This window comes from Vigna umbellata, chromosome 3, assembly GCF_029865625.1.
Source record: "Vigna umbellata cultivar VRB3 chromosome 3, Vumbellata_1.0, whole genome shotgun sequence".
NCBI classification, from domain to species: Eukaryota; Viridiplantae; Streptophyta; class Magnoliopsida; order Fabales; family Fabaceae; genus Vigna; species Vigna umbellata.
Window position 1 is genome coordinate 47,822,436 of NC_142167.1, and position 19,400 is coordinate 47,841,835.

Consider the following 19,400-nt stretch of genomic DNA (forward strand, 5'->3'; position numbering starts at 1 on the left):
TTAACTATTGTATAAATTATTGTAAAAAAATTGTTAAAAAAACATATTTTTTACTTGATGGATTGATGCGTTCAGAAAAAAACGACAAAAAAGCAGTTGGATGTCGCACGGAAACTATAAATGAAACACATATTAATATATTGTCAATGCTTTCAATCAACACTGTAAAAAGACAAATTTTAAAAGTTCTGGTCATTGTGAAGATGTATTTTACATTGAAATTAGCATAAAACACACACAGACAAAGACAACCAAATCCTTATCTTTATCAAGTCTTAGTTCCTTCACCACTCTCTTCCTTCACCATGGATTCTCAACTGCTTAATATATCAGCCCTTATCCTCTCCTTTTTCCTCTTCATGATTTTGGCACTCAAAATAGGGACCAATCTCAAGAAAACTGAGTCATCTCCAAACATACCACCAGGACCATGGAAGCTACCTGTTATAGGAAACATACACAATCTTCTTTCAACTACACCACACAGAAAATTAAGAGACTTAGCCAAAATATATGGTCCCTTGATGCATCTCCAACTTGGGGAGGTCTTCACAATCATTGTTTCCTCACCAGAATATGCCAAGGAGATCATGAAAAACCATGATCTCATCTTTGCATCAAGGCCTACAATTCTAGCCTCTGATATATTGTCTTATGAATCCACAAATATAATTTTTGCACCCTATGGAAACTATTGGAGACAGCTTCGAAAAATCTGCACAGTGGAGCTTTTCACCCAAAAACGTGTCAGCTCATTCCAGCCAATAAGAGAAGAAGTACTGACCCATCTTGTCAAAATGATCGATTCACATAAAGGGTCTCCCTTGAACCTCACTGAAGCAGTGCTTTCATCTGTATATAACATCATGTCAAGAGCTGCGTTTGGCATGAAATGCAAAGACCAAGAGGAATTCATATCAGCGGTGAAAGAAGCTGTGGAAAGTGGATCGGGTTTTAACATAGGAGATCTGTTTCCTTCAGCTAAATGGCTTCAAATTATTACTGGTTTGAGGCCTAAGCTCGAGAGACTGCACGGACAAGTTGATAGGATATTAGGAGACATCATCAGTGAACACAAAGAGGCAAAGTCCAAAGGCAGAGGAGGCCAAGGTGAAGCAGAGGAAGATTTGATAGATGTTCTTCTAAAATTTCAGGATGGTAATGAAAGTAACAAGGATATTTGCTTAACTATTGACAATATCAAGGCTATAATCCTGGTGAGGATAATCTTCATCCCTTGATACACTTTAACAACTTCATGGTTTGTTTGACAGGTTTACCTGGTTTATCTGAGTCTAAGTTACTTAAAAGTACACTTCTAACATTGAAAAAGGTAAAATCCATGATAATTATACTTTGCAGGATGTGTTTGCTGCTGGAGGAGAGACATCTGCAACTACCATTAATTGGGCAATGGCAGAGATGATGAAGGATCCAAGAGTAATGAAGAAAGCACAAGATGAGGTGAGAGAGGTATTCAATATGAAAGAAGGAGTAGATAAAGTTTGCATGGATGAACTCAAATATTTGAAGTTAGTTGTGAAAGAAACCCTAAGGTTACATCCACCAGCTCCTCTTTTACTTCCAAGAGAAAGCAGAGAAGAATGTGAGATTAAAGGGTATCATATTCCAGTCAAAAGCAAGGTAATTGTGAATGCTTGGGCGATCGGAAGAGATCCTAACTATTGGAGTGAAGCAGAAAGGTTTTATCCAGAGAGATTCATTGATAGCTCTGTTGACTACAAAGGGAACAATTTTGAGTACATTCCTTTTGGTGCTGGAAGAAGAATATGCCCAGGCAGCACATTTGGTTTGATAAGTGTTGAGCTGACACTTGCATTTTTGTTGTATCACTTTGATTGGAAGCTTCCCATGGGAATCAAAAATGAGGATTTGGACATGACTGAGCAATTTGGAGTTACTGTTAGAAGAAAAGATGACCTATACTTGATACCTGTTACTTCTCCATCTTTTCTGGTAAGATAAACCATACCAGAAATTACTATAACCTTTTTGAATTTTTCTGGATTACCCAATTGAAAGAAGCTTGTTTTTCTTTGGTGACTTTTTTAGAACTGAAGATTATATGGTGCATCCAAAGTCAGCGACACTTCTGGTATGAACTTGCTTTATAGCTACGGAACTGAATGCTTCTTTTGTTTCTTAGTACTCTTTTATCCTTTTCATATCTCATTACTATCTTATTTTCTGCCTCTGGTACTACCTAACTTGTGGAATTTTGTTTCAAACTCTTTTTTTAATACTAAAATTACGTATTGAATTTGAATTCTTGTAACATAATTCCAAAAGTTTTTTTATTATTTAAAATAAAAAATAAGATATAGTTATGACAATTGTTATAAAGGGTCTATTCAATATTAAATACAAAAGTACATGATAGATAAACATCAATACTATAAACCGTTTCGTAATAAATTCAATTGTTGTTGATATTGTGACAAATATTATGGCTGTTAAAGTATTATTACTCTGATATAAGAAAGATAAAAAGAAGAAATTGCATCATTCATTCCTGGTTTCTACTTGTGTTTCTCAAATTGCCTTACATGGATGCCATTGCAAACTGAAGATGGGAAAAAATTGAGAATTTTCAAAACATTTTCTGTACGCTTAACTTCAAATTTAATTATCCTTCAAAAGTCTTTTGTTTGGAATTATAATCCAATACAAATCAATTCATTGTTTGATTCACTTTTAAGATTGGTAAAGGTCAATTAACTAGCCTTTTTTCATCTTTAGGTCAATTTCTTGAAATCACAATTGTTTCGAATTAAGATAGAGATTCTTTACTCAAAGCATTTAAGGTTATTCTGGAGATTAAATGATTTCTTAATGGTCTTCCGTTATTCAAGTTGTGTTATTCGTTCTCTCTCGTTCTTCTCCCAATCATGTAAGAAGATACTTGTAAAAGACACTTGAATACTCAAGTCAGTAACTTTACGTGATAATATTTAATAAATAGTGAGTACTCATAACGAATTATTTGACCTTCTTGTCAATCATATATTTATATTTATATATATATATTAAAATGAGCTTGTTAATATCTTTTGTTAATTGTAACTATTTTCGTGACTATCTTAACCAAATTCGTTAAGAGTTATTAATTTTTGTTTGTCCAGTTCATTTGGTATGACAGCTATCATAACCTAAAACAATCAATTTTTTTATTAGCTAAATGATAGATTGGAAAAAAGCAGTATGGGGAATGGTTAGGGGACTTAATTTCTTGACATGTAAGACAAGACTTCACATGGGCTACAACCTCCCTTTTAATTCCAGGTCAATGAAAATTCTCATGAATGTGCTGAAATGTATTATGGACACCCATGTCATGTGACCTCCCAAGGGGCTGTTATGGTATTCCTTAAGCAACATTGCCTTAAAAGAAAGATAATGACCAATATACAACTTTCCTTTATATAACAACAGAGCATCACAATAGAGAACCCCACATGTGAGTTTGGATCAGTAGAGACCTCACTCTATAATTGTTTCAATTGAGTATCTAATTCATAAGTGGCTTTGAGTTTGGTAATAAATTCAATCTCACGTCGACTAAAAATAAGGTCAATTGATAGTTTATAAGTGGGTGCAAATCTCATCCTATAAGTTGGTTTTGTGGAGTTGGGTTAAGTTTAAAGTTCACTTTTAACATGGTATCAGAGTTATGACTAGAGTTTAACCATGACTCTAATTCATAAGTAGCTTTGAGTTTGGTAATAAATTCAAAGTAAAATGTGTTGGAAGTCCCACATCGAATAGATATAAGACCAATCAATTTTGTCGTAAGGATACCAAAGGAGCTTGTATAAAATTGCCAAGACAGAGCAATGATTTTAGATTCTGTAATCCTAAAAAAAAAAATTCTTAAAAAAACTGTCAAAGCACACAGTTGAAAAACTAAAAAAGTCTTCCATATAACATATAATGTAATACGGAAGTTAATAACTTTTTAATTGTGTAATCTCAAAGTGATTTTTTTCTTATTTCTTTTCAGCTTTTGGAAGTCATTTTTACATTTTGGATTATATAATTTAAAAGTCTTTTTTTAAGGAAAAATAAAATGTTTCCTATATTCAAAAATTTAACTAAAGATTACACAATTCAACAAAAATGAAACTTTTTTATATGGGGGTGCAAGGGGAGAATTTATAGAGAGGTATTGGAAGAAGCTGTCTTTCTGGTGTGCCCTTAACTACTATTTACACAGTGGGCTTCTGTTAGTAGATAAACTAAAGGAGCTTCTCTCTGCACCTCTGATATTTCTCTCTATATCCAAGTTCACAATTTTTTCCTTTAGTAAAAGTTTACATTAAAAAAAATTAGATAAGCAGTAATTATTCCTTATCAAAACACATTTGTTGTGTCTTCTATGTTTAATGAACAATGCACTCTTAAGTTTTCAAGCATTTTCTTCTTGTTTTAGTTTTTTATTCAGGTATTAAATTTTAAAATTTAATTTAAAAACTATCAAAATTCAAATTTTGAAGAAACTTGGTTTAGAAACTCATCAAATTTTGAAATTTATTAGATTTTAAAATCCAATTAAGAAACTCATCAAATTTTGAAGTTTATCAGATTTTAAAATCCAATTAGGAAACTCATCTAATTTCAAAATTAATATTTGTTTCTTCTCTATTTAGAAATTTAATATTTATTGGAATTGATATTTATTTCTTCCATATTTTGAAATTTGGTATTTATTTATTTCAAGTTTTGAAAGACAGTATTTACTTTTCCAAGATTTCAGAATCGGAATATTTATTTTTTCTAAATTTAAAAATTTTATATTTTTCTACCAGATTTTAAAATATGGTACGGATTTCAAAAGTCAATAATCATAAACAATATATTTACATATTTTAATTCATAAATAAATTATTATTCGTGATATTATAACTTATATAATACTATTAATCATATTATACCTTAGTATTATCAATTTTTACTATTTTTGTTTATTAGAATGAAATTCATCCGTAAAGACAAATTATAGTCTTTAAATAATTAATAAACAAAATTTTAAAAATATATTAACTGGATTTTAAAATTCAATTAACATATATCAAAATAACACTAAAATGAAATTTGGTTAATTATAAATTATATTAAAATGAAATTCAGAATATGAAATCAGGTTAACTAAATTTAAAATATTATTTAAATTTTTATTAAAATAGACTTAAATTTCTATTCTTAAAATTTTAAAATTATGTTAATATATATTGTTTAAAATAGTATTACAATGTAGATATAATAAATCGTTAAAGGATCTAAGTGTTTAGACATTATAGACATTATAAGTGTACGTTAACATATAGCATTTAGAATATTTTTAATATAACCTTTAGCATTTACATTTAATTTATTTCCTTTAGATGCTTTATTAAACTTCAAAACTATATTTACTCAGATAATTTTATCTTAACACCTAATGTTTAGACAATCTTGTCTTAACGGGTATAATTTATAAGATGTTATCTTAACAGTTAAGGAGATATTATTATATATTTGAATACATGTATATATTTTTAAAAATTGGATGACTTAAACCTACATTAATTAATGATCAATTTATATACTAATTTTTTTTAGTCAAAATCTTCTTAATTAATTTAGAGTTTAGTTATTCATTAATTATAATTTTTAATTACCATAACTTATTTAGAAATTAAAAATTTTTAGTTTATCAAATAATATCTAAATTAGTATTGTTTATTTAAATATGAGTAAACTAACCAATTAAACTTCTTGTAACAAATAATTTATCTTTTTATACCATTAGTTTATATTTTCTTTGCTTTTCTTCTTGTCTTTGTAAAGCTTTTACATTTTTTCTGGGTCAAATGCACATACAAGATATAAGAGCTATGGATATCTCAGGTAAAGAAATTATATATTAAAGTTTACCATAATTTAAGGTTGTCAACTTACTCAATACACAATATTTTTCCTCTTCTATTTTCTAACTACACAAAAACAAAGTATTTTTTAATTATGATCGGTTACTATTTTTTTCTAAAAATATTTAATGAGTATCATATTTTTTATTATTCAAATTAATTTTAAAAAAATATAATTAATAATAATTTTTGTCAAAAATATTTAATAAACAAATACTTAACTTTATAGTCAATGCTTAATAACACCCAACGTTGGTTACTATCATCTATTACTTTAAATATTTAATAATACATGATTTATTGTATATTTTTTAAAACAATTCAAATTATAAAATTATTGTATATAAATTTTATACTTAATATATTTTAAAAAAAATTACCTTCTTGTCATTGTATCTTCCGTCACAATATGTTTTTATGCTTTGTTTTTCTTCTAGAGAATAGAATTTTTCTTCAAGTTGTTTTCTTTGGGCTGCGAAGATTCTAATTAGACAAATTTCTGAAAACATTTTTGTCAATATTATTATTATAGTAAGTCTTGAAAATAGTTGAAAAGAAATGTTAGAATAAAAAGGAAACCGTAGAGTCAACGTTGCAAAGTGCAAAGTCTTGTTTGTTTAGATATTAAAATATAATAAAACGGGAGTTTGAGAAAGTGAAAACATCGGAAAGATATATATAATAAATTTTGTTGTTCTAGATGCTTTGACCATTGAAATGATTTGAAAATGAGAGATTGAACAAATATTTCTTTCTCTGGTTTAAGAAAGGAGAAGATGAAATTGTTGTCCTTTTTTCAGAACGCCAAAATGCATATCAATCTATAAAGTGGTCAAAAAAAGCACGTTTATGACTTTACCATGGACTAGAAACTCAAGCATGTAACTCTCCTTATTCAAGCTTCAGTGAAATATAACATTAAAGAATATTATAAAATATATAGATTAAATTGGTAAGTAATAATGTAAGTAATTTTTTACTACTTTTATGTCGTTTTCAATAATTTTTTTACTTAATTGAATTTTAATTTTATTTAAAGATCACTTCAATTTTTAAAAATCACTTATGCCAAAATGTGTTTTATGAGCACGCCTAGTATACACAGCCAATTACATTTTTAAGATCTCTTACGTCTTATTTTTTTTAGTGAATTTGAAAATAAATTTTTTTAATTTGTCACGTCAATACAATTTTATACTAATTCTCACAAATTTTATTTTCAAATTCACTCTCATTTACCTCCAAATTTATCCAAATAAACGACAAAAAAATTTATCTTCAAATCCTCTCAAATCTCTTCAAATTTACTCTGTCAAATCTACTCAAAAAAATAAGACCTTAAGTATATATAAACGATGATGGTGTGGGGTTTGCTGGTGGTAGGGTTGGCGGTGATGCAAGGGAGGAGGAGAAAGGAGACGGGGATGATACAGGGAGTGAAGGAAATGATGGATGAAAAAAAAATTGAAAACAAAAACAAAATTAAAAAGGTAAAAAATAAAAAATAAAAATTCAAGATACATTCATCAAACATAATTAACATCAATTTAACATAAGGATTGTCATTTGAGATTTTAAACAAAACTATAACTCAATTAAGTAAAAAAATATTAAAAGACAATAAAATATTTATCCCCGATATAGGAACTAAATATCAATTGAACAAATCGTAAAATAATAAAAAGAAACATATTACAATAATTATATTTTTATGTTTAAAATAAAAACTTATGATACAAAAAGAATGAAATTTATTGATGAATTTTATCGGTTGATATTCACAAAAATTTGTTAGTAAAGCAAAATTATTAATGGTAAAAAAAATCATCATAAAATGTTGATTAATAAATTTTATTGACAAATAGAAAAAAATTCATTGTAAAATTTTATTAAAAATATCCATCATTAGTTATTAACGATTTAAATTCATCAATAGTTAGTAAAATTTATAAGTAAATATTGCAATTGAATCTTCTTATTTTTTTTCTTTCCTTATCTATTTTTTTTTTCTTATTTTTCCTCCTCCTCTTTTTCTACGTCTCTATTATCATCGATAAATTTTGTTTTACCAATAAATTTTTCATTAATAACATTCGTATGTTATTTTATCCACAATTTTTTATTTACTAGTAGAATTTTATCATCAATGTATCTTGTTGTTAGTTATATTAAGACTTGCTTATTATTATAAATAATTAATAATTTTTTAATATAATAAAATATATTTGATTTATCATATTTTATTTTTACATAATTATCATTAATTTTTTAATAATAACCAATGTATAACATATTTAAATTGTGTTATAAATATATGAAATACTAGTAAGTACACCATTTATTATGAAATAAAATAATGTACATTTCAATTTTTTTATGAATTAAATCTATTTTTTTTAAAGTATCATTTTATTTAAATAAGAAAAATCATTATAAATAGTAAAAAGAAGTATCAACATTTAATGGAAAAGTCCAATATAAAATTGTGAGAGAAGGAATGCACCTAATCCATCATTCTAAGTCAACACCATACCATTGCGTGAAAATTACATTTATTTCTTCACTTTCCGTTGGTGTCACTATTGATTGGTACAACTCTAAACCATTACAAACAGATTTCATTCACGTTGGATTTGAATTCTTTCAAACCAAATACTCATTTGAATTCATTATAAAATATAGCCTTAATTATATAAATTATTATTTTCATCGTTTCTTAGTTTTATCTGATATTTTATTTATTTTTTCAGTGCTAAAACAGTTTTTATTTTATTTTATTCAAATAAAATTGTTCACATCTTTTTCATTCATTATGTCATTGAAAACATTAATATAGTTATGGACGGTGACACCCGGGCACTGACGAGGGCGGGAAGTGATCGTCGATGTAAGAGGCACGAAGTGCAAGGGGCACTGGCAAGGAGCGGCTCCTGGCAGGCTTCCAGTGGAAGGGACACATGGACGAATCGAACATACACCGGAATGAGAGGGATGTAGAGACTGTATAGGTATGAGACTATACAGTTGAAAGATAGCTTAAAGGGATTGATTTGACTACTCATATCACCAAATGCATTTGCTTTTCGGTAGCCAAACCCATAAGAACTCCATGGTTAAGTGTGCTTAGCCTGGAATAATTTAGGTATAGATGACCTTCTGAGAAGTTTTCCCGGACAAAGCACATTGGAAAGTCTCGTGATGATGTGTGAGGACAGTCAATATTTCCCGGATCGTTACACCATCCTTTGTTTCTTTTTTTATAGTTTGATGTTTTTGTTAAACTAGAATAATAGAATAATACTATACTTCTAGCAAATATACAAATTTGCTATTCTATATGTTTTCAAGAATAAATCACAAACTAAATGTTAATAGCCACCACCTTTTAACTTTTTGCAGAAGAAATTTTGATGTAAAATATAAGTAAATACCAAAATTTACCCATTATTCCTTCTCAAGATAAGGAATCTGAATCTAACATAAATTGCATAATACAACCCTTTTCAGATCTAAATGCCTACGCTTTTTCATCATACTTTTTACTTTTCAAAACTATAAAGTAAATTTGGTTTCTCTCCCTACTTTTTCTTGTACATGGAAAATGACAAAAAGCACAACCCAGTGGGAAATAAAGGTAAGAAAAAAAAACCTCAAAATTTAAGAGTGGCTTTGCATGAATGGCCAAATGGTATGAAAAGTAAATACATTATAATGAGTTTTCCTAAATTAGGTTTTTAGTGTTTATTTCTCTGGATTTTTAATATGAAAATAATATTACAATTTTGTAAATAATCACTTTTGATTGCATATTATCAAATAATGATGTTATTTTAGTTTAATAAAATATAAATTATTCAATTAAAAATAATTAAGAATGTTAATATAGATTAATCACGTATTTGTTTTTAAATATTCATTGATATTTTTATCCGTTCTACTCCCAGTGCAAGAATTTCTTTTAACTTTTTCTGAAATTTAAAGTTGGAAACTATAATTTTACTTTTCAAAATTTTTCTTGAATTATATACTGTTTTATCATATGATTAATCTAGTCATTAAATATATATATATATAACTTTAAGAAATTAATTTTATACTTAATTGAATTCTATAAATAGATTTATAGATAAATTTTACATGATTATATCTCTAGTCGAGGTGAACTTTAATGATAATAAATCATTTGCTAATTGTTTCAAAATAATTATTTTATATGCTTGTAAGAAAAAATATCATGAACATTAAAAAGACAAGGTAGATTATAAGACAAACAAATTATGAGGTGAAAATGGAATTTACTTCTATTACTCTTGAAAAAGGAAGTTGCCTAATTCACTTTCACAATAATTTTCTAAGAGAGCACAGTGCAATTATATCTTTAAATAATAAAAGGTTTTGTTGAAGAATGAAAAAGTTAAGGCAAAAAGTAGTGTTTTTTAAACAAAAGAAAGGTAGGGTGAAGATAAACATACCAGAAAGAGGTTATGTTTGTTTTGTTTATCTTCACCAAACTTGTTTAGAGTAATTTATTGAAAAAGAAGAAGAGAAAAAAAGAAAAAAAAAATGAGAATAAGGAGAATATTCGAATAGCTATATGGTAAAAAGACCCGAATTCGGTGGGCTTGGTTGGTCAGTTCTTGTTGGATAGAGGAGTCATTTGTTTTGAAGAATCAGAGAAAAAAAAAAGGAGTTTGGTAGGTGCACTTAAAAGGGTACCCTACCCATCACCCAACATTCACCACTCAACAACTGCACCAAACAACAATAGTTACACTCACACAGTAGCTTAGAACAACAACAACGTCGTAGTGTGTTTGTTTCATACGTTTTTTTTTTGTTCTCTCTGTTGAGGCATCAAAGGGGTTGAATCCATGGATTCTGATTATGGTATTCCCAGGGAGCTTTCAGATCTTCAAAGGATTCGGTCTTTGTACCAGCCGGAGCTTCCCCCTTGCCTGCAGGTGCTGGCTGGTTTCAGATCTTGTCGGTTTCAGGGGTTGTGGGAGCAGTGGGGTTTGTAAAGTTTTAATTTTTATTTTTCATTTGGACGATGACCCTTTTGGCTTTTTGTGCAGGGAACCACTGTGAGGGTTGAATTTGGTGATGCTACCACCACTGCTGACCCCACTGACGCCCTCACCATCGCCAGGGCTTTTCCTCACACCTACGGACACCCTTTGGCTCACTTTCTCAGGGCCACTGCCAAAGTCCCTGATGCTCAGATCATAACCGAGTTCCCTCCTATTAGGTCTGTGTCTGCTTATCATGTTTATGTTTCCTAGCCATTGTTGTGAATCTGTTTTGTCATGAATTTCTTAATATTGATTGTGTTGTTGTAGGGTGGGAGTTGTCTTTTGTGGGAGACAATCTCCTGGAGGACACAATGTTATCTGGGGTCTCCACAATGCTCTCAAAATTCACAATCCCAACAGTGTTTTGCTTGGATTTCTTGGTAATTGAATTTAATTTGCTCGATGGATCCTCAGCTTTTCTTTTGGTAAAATAATATTGTAATTGGGCGTCTTAACTGTGTTTAGTTTACTTTGAATATTCCTATATCTAATGCTATGTATTACACACAACAAAAGTGTTTACATTAACCATAAAATGCCGCTGTTTGTTTGACAAATGAATAACCAGGTCTGCATTTCCTTATTTCTTCCATCTACAGGTGGTTCAGAAGGTCTGTTCGCCCAGAAAACTCTCGAGATAACGGACACTGTTCTTTCCTCATACAAAAACCAAGGTTGGTTGTGGCAAGTGAAGTTTTGGATGATGGCCATTCGTTAATTTATTGTGTTATTAGCTCCTTATTGGTCAATTGTGGCAAGTGAAATTGTTGATAATAGCCACTAGTTTGTCATTTGTGTTATTAACTCCTTGTTGTCATTCAATGGTTGTTGTTTCACAGGTGGTTATGATTTACTTGGTCGGACAAAAGATCAAATTAGGACTACAGAGCAGGTTAATGCTGCGCTTGCTACATGCAAACATTTGAAACTCGACGGCCTTGTCATAATCGGAGGTATGCTTAAGCATCTTGGACCTTCATGTATCCTTTATTATCATTATCATCACATCCTCAGGAGGGGTTTCTAAATGCTGAAATACATTATCTTTCAGGGGTGACATCAAACACGGATGCTGCACAACTTGCAGAAACTTTTGCTGTAGCCAACTGCTCCACAAAGGTATTTTTAGTCATTGTTTTGGATTTTGTTCATTTTCTCTTGGAGTGGTCTTTACCGAAGCTTTACGTTTGGTATTGCTTTTTTATATTCATAATTAATTAATTTTTAATTTGTTTAAAATTGAGCTGTTGTTTTCATCATTTAATTTCATTTAAATTTTCAATTTATTGATTAGTTGGATTCTGCAGGTGGTTGGTGTACCTGTGACTCTTAACGGAGATCTTAAAAACCAGTTTGTGGAAACCAATGTTGGTTTTGATACAATTTGTAAGGTATTTTTCTTGTGATTAAGACCTTTATTTATAATATAAATATTATTTTTGCATTAACATGTGGTGGACCACGGTATACTTACTATTCTAAATACTTTGTATGGAAAACATGATTTTATGTAACTGGTAATGTTGACACTGTATACCATCTATCATTAAAATTGGTAATGGCATGATTATTTTCATCATGACACGGCCATGTGTGTTAGGAGTTTTCCCCTCTCTTTGGGCATTTTGTTTGATAAAATGATTGCATATGCTATGAAATAATGAGCAATTGAAGTGGCAGTAAAATTTTATTTTCTGTTTATTCAGGTGAATTCTCAGCTCATCAGCAATGTCTGCACTGATGCACTCTCTGCAGAGAAGGTAATGAGTCTAATGTATCTTGCATGATTTTCTTTGATATCATTGCGTGTGGCGTGTGTATAAATTTGGAAAAGGTAGGCATTGTTACTTTCATTAGTTTTCTTTTCATGTACCTCTCTGAATGACTTTTCTTTTCCAGTATTATTATTTTATCCGTCTTATGGGGCGCAAGGCCTCACACGTTGCATTGGAATGCACTCTCCAGTCCCATCCAAACATGGTGCGTATTGCTGTCTCACATGATTTATGCGTATTGTGTTATAGTTCCATGCTGACAGTTATCTTTCATACGTTTTATGCAGGTAATTCTTGGTGAGGAGGTTGCTGCATCAAAGCTGACCCTTTTTGAAATAACAAAACAGATTACTGATGCAGTTCAGACCAGGGCGGAGCAAGGTTTGAACAATCTGAATTGCCTCTTTATATATGTGTATGTAATGAGGTCTAATGTCACATTCCTCTGTTTTTCTCAGACAAATACCATGGAGTAATCCTCCTACCAGAAGGGCTGATAGAGAGCATTCCTGAAGTGTATGCACTCTTGAAGGTAAAAACTCCTCTTTCTCGATGGTTAAGCTCCGCCTGAGCACTAAGCAGAATGATATCTGTCAGTCAAGTATACATTGTAGATTGTTGAAGTATCATAAAATGACAGTTTCTCTCATTGCTTTTATATATTAGTTTTGCAATTTTCATCTCTTGTGGAAGAGATTAACCTTAATCTAATCTGTTCCTACCAATACCTTTTTTGTACCTCAGGAAATTCATGGCTTACTCAGACAAGGTGTTGCTGTTGACAAGATATCTTCTCAGCTTTCACCATGGGCATCTGCTCTATTTGAATTTTTGCCTCCTTTTATTAGGCGACAGGTAAACTCATTTACCATGCTGAACACTGGTGGGCATTGTGTCAATTTAGTTCTAGAGTGTATGATAGAAAATCTGACAATGATCTTCAATGCTGCAGTTGCTCCTTTACCCTGAATCCGATGACTCGGCACAGTTATCACAGGTAATAATCACAACAAGATACTTTGCTCTTTGTATGAATTGATAGGGAATTTCAGATTCCTTCATTCATGTCTCTTGTTCTTTGTAATGATTTACAGATTGAAACTGAGAAATTACTAGCATATCTTGTGGAAGCAGAGATAAACAAGCGCCTGGTATGGTCACTCAATCTCTGTCCCATTCTCTCCCCAATACCCTTTTACTTGACTCTCCATCTTCTTTGCACTTCTAATGATCATTATCATGAGTTTATTTGTTTGTGATCTCTGTGATGCATAGTTTGATTTAGAAGGCAACCCACTCTGTTGAGCACGTGCTTTGTCACAGTTTACCATGAAACTTTTTTATTTCTTTTCTATTCCTGTTGATATTTATGAAATAAGAACATTTTCTGTTACATCAAATGGTTGGTCATTTTTGTAATATATTAGTTTTGTTTGAAAATCATCATGAAGGGTCAACTGTCAGTTATGAATGATATAATCTTGAGCCATACTTTATATGATTACTATCTTGATTAATTTCATTTTGTTGATGGTAAATTTTCCACTGCTGCTTTGATATTTAAAATATTTTCCTGTTCCTTTTGACAGAAAGAAGGTACATACAAGGGAAAGAAGTTCAATGCCATTTGCCACTTTTTTGGTTATCAAGCTCGTGGATCTCTTCCATCAAAATTTGACTGTGATTACGCATATGTATGTTGATTCAGTAATCTCCCTTTGTTTATTAGCTCTTATAGTCAATTTCATTTGAAAGTGTTTCCAATTCCCACTTTTGTTAATAACCTTTGATATCATTGCAGGTCCTTGGACACATCTGCTACCATATACTTGCCGCAGGTCTTAATGGGTACATGGCAACTGTAACTAACCTGAAGAATCCTGTAAACAAGTGGCGATGTGGGGCTGCTCCAATAGCAGTATGTCATTCTTACCATTATTTTTCTTGTATTATTTAATTTATGGTTGTTTTTGATAGCTTTGTGTAATATATCAATGCTTTCCATGGTAGAGACTCATCTATTTTGCCTCTGGTGAACTTTAGGCTATGATGACTGTGAAACGATGGTCTCCAAATCCAGGAGCCACATCAATTGGAAAACCTGCTATTCATCCAGCTACCGTGGACTTGAGAGGCAAAGCTTATGAGTAAGTTTTCTTGTCATGTGTGATGCTTGTGTTCATATATACCTTCATATGGAATATAAGACTTTTGCTGAGATTTTATATGCAAATCAGTAAATTCACATAACTTGATTAAACATGTACTTGATAAGAGCAACACTTGTTTTCTTTCACCTCAGCTTGCTTGGTCTCATTTCTTGGTAGTGTTTCTATTAAGGGCATTTCTCTGATTCATGATTTTAATTGGTTGCAGGCTGTTGAGAAAAAATGCAACAAGCTTTCTCATGGATGATATTTACAGAAATCCAGGTCCACTTCAGTTTGATGGTCCTGGTGCAGATGCCAAAGTCATAACTCTCTCTGTTGAAGACCAGGACTACATGGGCCGCATTAAGAAGCTTCAGGAGTACCTTGAACAGGTCTTGCCTATTAAAATTCTTCCATTTTAACAGAACTAGAGGACAAGACAAAATTTTCATGTTAAGTAGTGAATTGAAAACTCATTGTGCAAAACCTCAAATCCTATGACTGCTAACTGATGCTCATTGCTACCTTTTTATGGAGTTAGGACCTTAGTTCTTGAGTACCAAGTTAACTCTTGATCTGCATGTTTTGTTGGTATGAGGTGTAACATTGTTAGAGTTTACTTTCTATGCTTCATCACTTTAAAAACTATATCAACCCATCAGAAATCTTCATATGACAGTATGATAGTTATCATTATAGGTAACACTATTTTCTCATTCTGATCGAATTTCTACTTAAAATTTCAGGTCCGAACCATTGTAAAACCAGGGTGTCCTCAGGAGGTTTTGAAGGCGGCACTCAGCGTGATGGCGTCGGTGACCGAAGTTCTGGCAGCCATGTCAACCACTTCTACGAACAGTCTGGCAGCCCTTTGAGAGGAGCAGATGGAAGTTGTATTCTTTTCCAATATTTTCAGGCCTAAGGTTTTAGTTTCTTCATTTTGTAGCCATGGAAGTAGTTGTTGAATGGAAATAAGAGTTAGATCCGACATGGTGCATGTCAAGGTGAGATTATACTGTAGTCAAAGTTTTGGCTCTGTGTTCCCAACTGGGTCATATTTTTTTGTTTTTTTGAAGACACGAGAGTTCATTCCATGTGAGACAATGTTTGATAATTTAGCTTGGTGCTTGAGATTGTTACTGTTATCTTTGTTCTTCCTAGGACATTTCTTTTTTCATATTCCGATCTTATGTTTTTGTTCCAAACGTTGGTATCCCGGAGTGAAATTCCAGCCCTTTAAATTCTAGCATTCTGAATTAGCACGTGACTTTTAGAACTTTGCATCTGCGACCAAACACGTGGAAAATGCTCTGCTTTTCAATAGGAAATTGATACCATTAATGTTGACCAATTTCCTAATAATTATGCAGCATTCACCTTTCTATGAATACAATAATAAGAAAATAATTCTTTTCACAAGTTTATTTTTTAAATTAATTTTTATTTGGTATATTATGAGAGGGCTATATTAGCTTTAGCTAATACATAAATTAACTTTATTTGTTTCCCTTTTAGTAAGAATTTACAGAAAAGTTTGTCTAGATAAATCTTAAGTCGTTATTGATTAAAGAAATTAATGAAAGATATTTTTCTCTTCGATCCAATATTAAATTAATGTACATACTTAATTTTAGTTTTAGTTCATGTATTTTACCATATTTACAGCTTTGGTTTGTAGTAAAGGAGAATTTCATTATTTCGTGTTTATATATATACTGTTTTTAATTATATTTTAAATTTAAAAAATAGAAAATAAAAATAAAGTATCTAAATAGTGAAAGTGATTGCACCGTATCTTAATAACATCAAATATTACAAGTTATCTACATATTTTTACAGTACAATAATTTGCTGCATATTTATAATTATTTTTTTCATAAATATCATGCAATTTCTTCTAATCTTGCTCACTTATGTCTAAAATAAAAGAATAACCACTTAAAATTCAGTAAAATTATAAATAATAAAAAAGTTTTAGGAATAAAAAGTATATTTGCATTAAATAAACATATTCAAATGAAAAAAAAAGAAGATGCAGCAACAGAGTAACAATGGGTGGTGCTTCACTTCTCCAAGATTCCCTGCCATAAAAACGCAGCCGCGATAGTGTCTCCGATCACAAGTTTGCATTCTGTTCTCTATGGTTTCTTCGATTTCATTAACCTAAAAAACATACAATGTACTTGAAAGACGGTTATTCCCTCTTACTAAAACATCGCAAACCGTCAATCCCCTTCGTGCTCCCCACGCGCCACCTCGAACCGCCACCCTCCTCCCCCATACCCGAGCCCCACGTCGCCCAAGCGCTTCGCCGCGAGTCTGACGTCACGCGTGCTCTCCAATACTTCCAACACGTGGCCACTTCCACGGTCTTCAAGCACACGCCTTTAACCTACCACATCATGATCGAGAAACTCGGAAGCAGCAACGTCGAAATCGACAGCATTCACTATCTCCTTCAGCAGATGAAAATCGAAGGCGTCCCCTGTTCTGAGGGCTTGTTCATATGCGTTTTGAACTCTTACAAGAGAGCTGGGTTGGGCGAGCGGGCTCTGAAGTTGTTTTACAGGATCAAGGAGTTTGGGTGTAAGCCCACTGTGAAAATTTACAACCACTTGCTCGATGCGCTTGTTGGTGAAGCTGAAAACAGGTTTCACGTCATTGGGGCTGTTTATGAGAACATGAAGGGTGAAGGGTTGGAGCCTAATGTGTTTACTTACAATATTCTTTTGAAGGCACTGTGTAAAAATGGGAAGGTGGATGGTGCCTGCAAGCTGCTTGTGGAAATGTCCAAGAGAGGGTGTGTCCCGGATAAGGTCAGTTACACGACTGTTGTGGCGGGGATGTGTAGGGATGGTCGGGTGGATGAGGCGTGGGAGGCGGCGAAGAGATATGGGGTGGAGAATATGGTGTCTGTTTGCAATGCTTTGGTTTGTGGATTGTGCAAGGAGGGGAGAATTGGGGAGGTGTTTGGTTTGGTGAATGAGATGGTGGGGAAAGGGATTGATCCTGATGTTTTGACTTACTCTAGTGTCATTAGTTGCCTTTCGGATATTGGGGAGGTTGAGTTGTCGCTCGCTGTTTTCGGGCAGATGGTAAGGAGAGGTTGCAGGCCGAATGCTCACACTTTTAGTTCTTTGGTGAAAGGGCATTTCTTTAGAGGGAGAGTGGGGGAGGCGGTTGGGTTGTGGAGGTTTATGGTTTTGGAGGGGGTTCGGCCGAATGTTGTTGCATACAACACGCTGTTGTATGGTCTGTGCTGTAATGGGAATGTGGATAAGGCTGTGATGGTTTGTAATCAGATGGAGAAGGATTGGTTTTGCAGGCCTAACGTGACCACGTATAGTACAATTGTTCATGGGTTTGCGCAGGCTGGCGATTTGCAGGGCGCTTCTGAAACGTGGAACAGGATGATAGATCGTGGGGTTCGGCCTAATGTGGTGGTGTACACCTCCATGGTGGATGTTCTTTGTAAGAATTCTATGTTTGACCAGGCTTATCGGCTTATTGATAATATGGTTTCTGATGGTTGTCCTCCTACTGTTGTTACATTCAACACGTTTATCAAGGGCTTGTGTCGTGGAGGGAGAGTGCAATGGGCTTTGCGTGTGGTTGATGAGATGCAGAGTTATGGATGTTTTCCTGATATAAGATCCTATAACGAATTGTTGGATGGGCTGTTTTGCGCAAAGGGTTTTAGAGAAGCTTGCGAGCTTATTAGAGATTTGGAAGAGAGGAAGGTGGAGCTAAATTCTGTCTCTTACAACACTATTATGTGTGGATTTTCTAGTCATGGAATGCAGGAATTGGTTTTGCAGGTTTTGGGGAGAATGTTGGTAACTGGTGTGGAGCCAGATGCAGTTACGGTTAATATAGTTATTTATGCATACTCCAAACTGGGTAAGGTTAAAACTGCCATCCAGGTTTTGGATAAAATAACAGCGGAAAAGGAATTCTGTTCCGACATAATAGCACACACTAGCGTCTTGTGGGGCATATGCAATTGGTTAAGCATTGAAGAGGCAGTTGTTTATCTAAATAAAATGTTAAATAGTGGAATATTTCCCAATATTGTCACTTGGAATGTGCTAGTACGAGGCTTCTTTAACAAATTGGGTCATATGGGACCAATCCGCATCTTGGATGATATCTTGGGCAATGGATAATATAGTATATGATTTTTCAGCTTCTTCTAAGGTAAAATATTGGCCTTCAAGATATTTCCAACCATATGCAACAGATGACCATGTCACTTGGTGTGATTGCAAGTGGATGGAATGAATGTGATTGGAAAGATCACTTGGTGAGTGCGATATCGTATTTTTGGATCCCGAAAACTGGTTATGACTTTTGAGGGATAGAGACAACAAAAGACATAAAGGAATGAAAAAGGAACGAATGTTTACGAGTGCATATTTATTATTTAAATTCGATTTTTTTATAGAATTTTGGTTTAAATGATTGATTTGAATAAAA

At 32.3% G+C, this 19,400-nt stretch overlaps 3 protein-coding genes across 5 annotated transcripts; all 3 read left to right on the plus strand.

Moving 5' to 3' along the window:
* The first annotated feature begins 239 nt into the window (after window positions 1-239).
* LOC124840652 (cytochrome P450 71D11-like) lies at window positions 240-3,003 on the plus strand. Of its 3 annotated transcripts, XM_088110746.1 has the most exons (4): window positions 240-1,217; window positions 1,363-1,977; window positions 2,074-2,116; window positions 2,761-3,003. In XM_088110746.1, the coding sequence occupies exons 1-3, from the start codon at window positions 306-308 to the stop codon at window positions 2,077-2,079; spliced, it is 1,533 nt and encodes a 510-aa protein (XP_087966872.1). In that variant the 5' UTR covers window positions 240-305; the 3' UTR covers window positions 2,080-2,116; window positions 2,761-3,003. The 3 variants fall into 3 exon arrangements, with proteins under 3 accessions (XP_087966872.1, XP_047172692.2, XP_047172693.2); XM_047316737.2 differs by lacking the exon at window positions 2,761-3,003 and having other exon boundaries at window positions 242-1,217; window positions 2,074-2,287; XM_047316736.2 differs by lacking the exons at window positions 2,074-2,116; window positions 2,761-3,003 and having other exon boundaries at window positions 1,363-1,986.
* A 7,604-nt stretch (window positions 3,004-10,607) lies between these two features.
* On the plus strand, window positions 10,608-16,069 carry LOC124822940 (pyrophosphate--fructose 6-phosphate 1-phosphotransferase subunit alpha). The gene is made up of 19 exons (XM_088110748.1): window positions 10,608-10,888; window positions 11,003-11,175; window positions 11,267-11,379; window positions 11,599-11,673; window positions 11,839-11,952; window positions 12,051-12,118; window positions 12,307-12,390; window positions 12,706-12,759; window positions 12,899-12,979; window positions 13,062-13,155; window positions 13,233-13,306; window positions 13,519-13,629; window positions 13,727-13,771; window positions 13,869-13,925; window positions 14,364-14,468; window positions 14,576-14,692; window positions 14,818-14,921; window positions 15,151-15,316; window positions 15,671-16,069. The coding sequence occupies exons 1-19, from the start codon at window positions 10,799-10,801 to the stop codon at window positions 15,797-15,799; spliced, it is 1,854 nt and encodes a 617-aa protein (XP_087966874.1). The 5' UTR covers window positions 10,608-10,798; the 3' UTR covers window positions 15,800-16,069.
* An 850-nt stretch (window positions 16,070-16,919) lies between these two features.
* On the plus strand, window positions 16,920-19,337 carry LOC124822941 (Pentatricopeptide repeat (PPR) superfamily protein). The gene has a single exon (XM_088110749.1). The coding sequence runs from the start codon at window positions 17,102-17,104 to the stop codon at window positions 19,088-19,090; it is 1,989 nt and encodes a 662-aa protein (XP_087966875.1). The 5' UTR covers window positions 16,920-17,101; the 3' UTR covers window positions 19,091-19,337.
* The last annotated feature ends 63 nt before the right edge of the window (window positions 19,338-19,400 follow it).

What these genes read in the sequence shown, in the direction of transcription:
- LOC124822940 (XM_088110748.1), top strand. Translation starts at nt 10,799, where the DNA reads ATGGATTCTGATTATGGTATTCCCAGGGAGCTTTCAGATCTTCAAAGG. An exon ending in ACCGAGTTCCCTCCTATTAG is followed by an intron (nt 11,176 to 11,266) that starts GTCTGTGTCTGC and finishes GTGTTGTTGTAG; the next exon opens with GGTGGGAGTTGTCTTTTGTG. An exon ending in TTCAGGAGTACCTTGAACAG is followed by an intron (nt 15,317 to 15,670) that starts GTCTTGCCTATT and finishes TTAAAATTTCAG; the next exon opens with GTCCGAACCATTGTAAAACC.
- LOC124822941 (XM_088110749.1), top strand. Translation starts at nt 17,102, where the DNA reads ATGTACTTGAAAGACGGTTATTCCCTCTTACTAAAACATCGCAAACCG.
- LOC124840652 (XM_047316736.2), top strand. Translation starts at nt 306, where the DNA reads ATGGATTCTCAACTGCTTAATATATCAGCCCTTATCCTCTCCTTTTTC. An exon ending in ATATCAAGGCTATAATCCTG is followed by an intron (nt 1,218 to 1,362) that starts GTGAGGATAATC and finishes TATACTTTGCAG; the next exon opens with GATGTGTTTGCTGCTGGAGG.